The sequence below is a fragment of the Copadichromis virginalis genome, linkage group LG23, assembly GCF_057382275.1.
Source record: "Copadichromis virginalis isolate Kocher_CV1m ecotype Utaka linkage group LG23, C_Virginalis_male_GT1.1, whole genome shotgun sequence".
In the NCBI taxonomy this organism is placed as follows: Eukaryota; Metazoa; Chordata; class Actinopteri; order Cichliformes; family Cichlidae; genus Copadichromis; species Copadichromis virginalis.
The window spans coordinates 22,622,935-22,629,152 of NC_140639.1; the positions used below are offsets into that span (position 1 = coordinate 22,622,935).

A 6,218-nucleotide genomic window follows, 5' to 3' on the forward strand; every position below is an offset into this window, starting at 1 on the left:
TCTTCAGCTTAATGCCAGACTACAGATTTAGTGATCACAGGTAGATTTATTCCTAATTTTGAAAGGATTTCCAATTTCCTTCCTATCATTTCAAAATGTATTACTGCTTTTGTGTGTGTGTGTGTGTGTGTGTGTGTGTGTGTGTGTGTGTGTGTGTGTGTGTGTGTGTGTGTGTAAAAGAGTGTGCAACATGGAAGCATACAGAAATCTGAGAGGAGGAATGTCTTGACAGATGCCTAAATTTAATTCACATCAAATAAAAAAGGAGAAGTTTATATATTTGTGGCATTTATATGTTTTTATCTGTATGCTGAAGATTAAAGTAAACCAATCTACCCAGAAACAACTGAGTAGGACAAAGAAGCAGACAGAGACACATTCCCCTGTTACTGTGTGTAACATCCAATCCGTCAAGGTCACTCTTTATCTTCCATTTGTTTCACCAGCAGAATGCCTTACTTCACAGACTTCCCTCAGAGGCAGATAGCACGCAGAGACAAAACAAATATGTTAGAAAACAGGGAAAGCAACAGGAGGGAATCCATTTTCTAGAGGTAACCAGACAAACAAGGCAGACTCTGAAGCTGTAAAAATTGTTGCGCCTACTTTAAGGATTTTTTTTCCCCCTCTCATCAAGAGTTTCAAGATATATAGTCATGGTGTCCTGTACTGTCCTCATCCTGGGTCCTCTTTGCATCCATGGTATAATTCAAGCTTGCATGGGTGAGGAGCTGTCCCGTGGGGCTGTGCTATCCTGGTTCAAAGTACGGGTTCTGGAAGGTCTCGGGCTCGAAGAACCCCCTCTGAGCACGCTGCAAGGTCCCGATGCAGACAGGGTACCTCCTGATACGAGGCACCTGCACCAGAGGGCCCACAGGACAAGCAGAACATCATGGGTTAATCCTCAAACCCGTCCGAACCAGGAATCATCGCAAATAATTCTGTTCCCGGGTTCAGGTGAGAAATTCTTTTGCACTTATCTGTTTGAGTGGAGTGAGTCTAAAACTCCACACGGGTCTTTAAATCGATCAACAGGTCAAATGTCCTCTTACTCTTACAAATAAAACAGTATACGGATACATTTTGACTTTAAGTTTTAATAGATCTTATTCTAAATGAAAACCATAAGGATGCCATTATTTGCAAAATTTTTCTGCAAAATTTCCTTGCAAAGTTTATTATTTGTATATTATAGATGGTTATACATATTTTTACTTCTTTTAACATCCATTAATATACATTTGTATTAGTAGTAAAAACAAAATGATGCGCAGCAGAATTGCATCTATCCAAATGCCAGGTAGTAAGATAATAAGATACACTGAATAATCAAAATTATGTAATAGTATTAAGGGTGGTGGGATCAAATAAGTGTAAACTTCATCCTACTCCTTTCCAAGCATCTAAATTGTGTAAAATATAGAGACATTCACAACAACTCAGCATATTAACTTTGTTTTATTTTCCTATTTACAATGTATTCTGCTCTCTAAGGAGCTTGGAAAGAAAAGCATCTGGACATCTTTAAGTTATTTGAAGACGTTTCACCTCTCATCCGAGAAGCTTCTTCAGTTCTGAGGAGAACTGAAGAAGCTTCTCAGACAATGTATTCTGCTATTTTAGGTATATTTACATGTTCCAAATAAAACAATTAATAGTTAGGTAGACAGATATGTGATTTAGTCTTTATGTCCTTAGACAGGGCGATGTCCAAAGTCTGTCCCGGGCCAATCATGGCACTAAATCAGATTTTATATGTCCCCTCGCTCCTTCCTTAAAACGTATTAGTTCTGGCCCGCTGCCACAAACAGAATCAATAATGTGTAATGTTCTCTTTTCACCCCATGGTGGCAGCACCATCTGTCTTTTATACACTCTCTGTTACAACCAACATAGAGTGTATAAAAGTTTCAAAAACTCACAAAATACACACAAAAGTAAGTTGTTTAAAATTAACCTGATCTACTGATATTCATCACCTTCACTGAAGTTCCTCAAGCTTTATGTTATATCACTCTTTGTATGTGAATTAAAAGTCGATTTATTTTGGTAACCTTTGAACACACCTGATCACCTTTAATGATAATTCTTGTCTAATTGAAAATAAAATAGAACACCTCAAAAAAAGGGTGAAACGGATTGTTGGCTCTAAAGTTTCCATTAATAAATATGGGATTTTTTGGGGAAAAAAAAGTTTGCCAGTGCTGTTTATCCATCACTGTTATAGTGTGAGTTGCAACCTCAGAGACATTAGTTTTAAATATATTTACCTTCTCTAAAATGTAATGGAACTAATGGCACTCGACCTGAAGTGCTGTCTGCCGAGGTGGCTCACTCCCTGGACGGTATTTCTTACAGTACTTACCATAGTATCATATCAGTAAGTTTGGTCAGAGTGAAAACCTCTTGTCATTTTAAATGGTTCTTGTTAGCATTATTAACACTTTGACCTTCAGATCAATCAAACTTGACCTTAAAGGAGAGGTCTAGGAGAGGTATGTGTTGACACACCACACTTGTAAGAATCATAGTTATCAAGTCATAAGGCTTTTTATCAATTTTCAACCAATAAATCATTAAGCTGACCTTGAAGACAATGGTGCATTTAAGCCAAATTTTAATGGATTGTTAACATGATCCCACTTTACACTTCTGCAAAGTTTTATCAGAATTCATTCAACTGTTTGAGCCATTGTTTTTACAAACATAATGGCATGCATGCACACAAACACTACTAAAAACATAACCTCCTAGGTGGTGACAATGCTTAAATTTCAGTGCTGCATATTGTAATGCAGCCTTACTTATACAGTGGGGCAAAAAAGTATTTAGTCAGCCACCGATTGTGCAAGTTCCCCCACCTAAAATGATGACAGAGGTCAGTAATTTGCACCAGAGGTACACTTCAACTGTGAGAGACAGAATGTGAAAAAAAAAAATCCATGAATCCACATGGTAGGATTTGTAAAGAATTTATTCGTAAATCAGGGTGGAAAATAAGTATTTGGTCAATAACAAAAATACAACTCAATACTTTGTAACATAACCTTTGTTGGCAATAACAGAGGTCAAACGTTTACTATAGGTCTTTACCAGGTTTGCACACACAGTAGCTGGTATTTTGGCCCATTCCTCCATGCAGATCTTCTCGAGAGCAGTGATGTTTTGGGGCTGTCGCCGAGCAACACGGACTTTCAACTCCCGCCACAGATTTTCTATGGGGTTGAGGTCTGGAGACTGGCTAGGCCACTCCAGGACTTTCAAATGCTTCTTACGGAGCCACTCCTTTGTTGCCCGGGCGGTGTGTTTTGGATCATTGTCATGTTGGAAGACCCAGCCTCGTTTCATCTTCAAAGTTCTCACTGATGGAAGGAGGTTTTGGCTCAAAATCTCACGATACATGGCCCCATTCATTCTGTCCTAAACACGGATCAGTCGTCCTGTCCCCTTGGCAGAAAAACAGCCCCGTAGCATGATGTTTCCACCCCCATGCTTCACAGTAGGTATGGTGTTCTTGGGATGCAACTCAGTATTCTTCTTCCTCCAAACACGACGAGTTGAGTTTATACCAAAAAGTTCTACTTTGGTTTCATCTGACCACATGACATTCTCCCAATCCTCTGCTGTATCATCCATGTGCTCTCTGGCAAACTTCAGACGGGCCTGGACATGCACTGGCTTCAGCAGCGGAACACGTCTGGCACTGCGGGATTTGATTCCCTGCCGTTGTAGTGTGTTACTGATGGTGACCTTTGTTACTTTGGTCCCAGCTCTCTGCAGGTCATTCACCAGGTCCCCCCGTGTGGTTCTGGGATCTTTGCTCACCGTTCTCATGATCATTTTGACCCCACGGGATGAGATCTTGCGTGGAGCCCCAGATCGAGGGAGATTATCAGTGGTCTTGTATGTCTTCCATTTTCTGATGATTGCTCCCACAGTTGATTTTTTCACACCAAGCTGCTTGCCTATTGTAGATTCACTCTTCCCAGTCTGGTGCAGGTCTACAATACTTTTCCTGGTGTCCTTCGAAAGCTCTTTGGTCTTGGCCATGGCGGAGTTTGGAGTCTGACTGTTTGAGGCTGTGGACAGGTGTCTTTTATACAGATGATGAGTTCAAACAGGTGCCATTCATACAGGTAACGAGTGGGGGACAGAAAAGCTTCTTACAGAAGACGTTACAGGTCTGTGAGAGCCAGAGATTTTCCTTGTTTGAGGTGACCAAATACTTATTTCCACCCTGATTTACAAATAAATTCTTTACAAATCCTACCATGTGGATTCATGGATTTTTTTTTCACATTCTGTCTCTCACAGTTGAAGTGTACCTCTGGTGCAAATTACTGACCTCTGTCATCATTTTAAGTGGGGGAACTTGCACAATCGGTGGCTGACTAAATACTTTTTTGCCCCACTGTAGTTATGTTGCAGTAAACTGGCAGAGATGTGTACTTTATCTGCAACACTTAATTTTTATAAACTTAACTCATGTTTAGACACATTAACTACATGTAGGAAAGAAACAAAGCCAACACAATGCAGTTTTTTAAATAATAAAAGGCAAGTAGAAAACAATTTTTTAAATAAATGTGTGTAGATGGGGCATGTGTAATTTGGGGTTTAACTTAACTGTCAAAGAATAACCTTATACTAGGCTGAAATAAACTTGTTAGTGTCCTCTCAGGTTGAAAGAAGTTCATGCTGGATCCAAATTAGTAATCATACCTGTCAGTGTCCTGATGCATGCTCAGTCATCCAGGTAAGTAAATCACCAAAAGTTGGTTCTGTTCATCTGGACGTAGCGTTTTCAGTGGGAGAAACGTTTCGTCACTCAGCCAAGTGCCTTCTTAAGTGACTGTGCTGTGATGTACACATCTTCATCACCGCTGTTCACTGTGAAGAATTTCACTTTGTGCTTAGAGATGAAAGAAAGTGTTAAGTAGGCTAACATGTTTGTTTGTTTTTTTAATCTGATGTCTCCCTGTAGACTGCACCAAATCGGACTCAGCTCAGGGAGAAACTGCAAACAGACATATGACATATTACTTCCAGCCCTCCATCAACAGCCAGGACACTGTAGTCACATCAGCCCACTTCTGGTTCTTTGCAGGCGAAGCAGTCACAGCTAACTCCTCCGCCCAGCTTTTCATTGTAACCACAGCACTAGAACGACTCCAGGCAGCGGAGGCTCCATCAAATTCAAGCTCTGATGGATGGACCACCTACCATCTGGATCAGAACCTGCTGGCCCTTGTCGCCGAAGGCCCCTTTCTTCTTCAGGTCCACTGTCCAGCCTGTCAGTGCCACGCAGGAGAACCAGACAAGATGCCCTTTCTTCACCTCCATGTTCAACCTCGTGGACCTTCCCGGTCACCCCGCAATGCAGCAGTGACCATTCCTTGGTCTCCCTCTGCCATCTATCTTCTGCAGCGGCCCTCTCAGGAAAGGCCTCTACACAGCGACTGCCACCGAGCAGAGATCGACATCAGCTTTGAGGAGCTAGGGTGGGACAACTGGATCGTCCATCCGAAAGTGCTGACATTTTACTACTGTCACGGAAACTGCTCGGGTGGGGATCTAACCACTGCAATGTTGGGGATCACTCAGTGTTGCGCTCCCGTCCCGGGGACCATGAGGTCCCTGAGGATCACCACGACATCTGATGGTGGATACTCATTCAAGTATGAGACCTTGCCAAACATTATACCTGAAGAGTGTACATGTATCTGAACATCAGACCTTAAAGGCCAGTTCACCCAAATAAAAGATTTCAGTTTACTTACAAGTCACAGTTGAAATTTGATTACTGCTCTTATTAAACTTGATTTTGTCTTATTCACTTACAATTCTGTCCTGATTGTTCTCTAGTTTGGGTGTGTGCTACATAAGCCTCAAAACAGATTGTACTTTATATGTTAACCTTGATTAAAGTGTTATTTAGCGGGTTTTGTTTGTTTAATGTGTTGTTTTCACCCTTTCACTGGTATTGCTTAGTGTACCTCACATCAATATTCAACACACAGTCATACAAGGAAGTGTAAGATATAGTTCTACATGTGCTAAAAATTAAAGTCAATAAAATTTAAGATACTTTTTCTAGGAACACTTTAACCATCAATTAAAGTCCTTACTGCCGTAAATTAAATAAATTGAACATTGTAAAAATGGCCAATGACACGATCAACTTAAAATTACAATTTCTGTTAAAATTTCCTTGTTTA

General features: G+C 40.7%; 1 protein-coding gene across 3 annotated transcripts; it reads left to right on the top strand.

The window, feature by feature from the left end:
• The first annotated feature begins 448 nt into the window (after positions 1-448).
• On the top strand, positions 449-5,942 carry inha (inhibin subunit alpha). 3 transcript variants are annotated; one of them, XM_085449247.1, is made up of 3 exons: positions 449-554; positions 638-957; positions 4,985-5,942. In XM_085449247.1, exons 2-3 carry the CDS (start codon positions 657-659, stop codon positions 5,725-5,727), a joined length of 1,044 nt encoding a protein of 347 aa, XP_085305373.1. In that variant the 5' UTR covers positions 449-554; positions 638-656; the 3' UTR covers positions 5,728-5,942. The 3 variants fall into 3 exon arrangements, with proteins under 3 accessions (XP_085305373.1, XP_085305372.1, XP_085305374.1); XM_085449246.1 differs by having other exon boundaries at positions 449-957; XM_085449248.1 differs by having other exon boundaries at positions 449-957; positions 5,108-5,942.
• Positions 5,943-6,218: the final 276 nt, after the last annotated feature.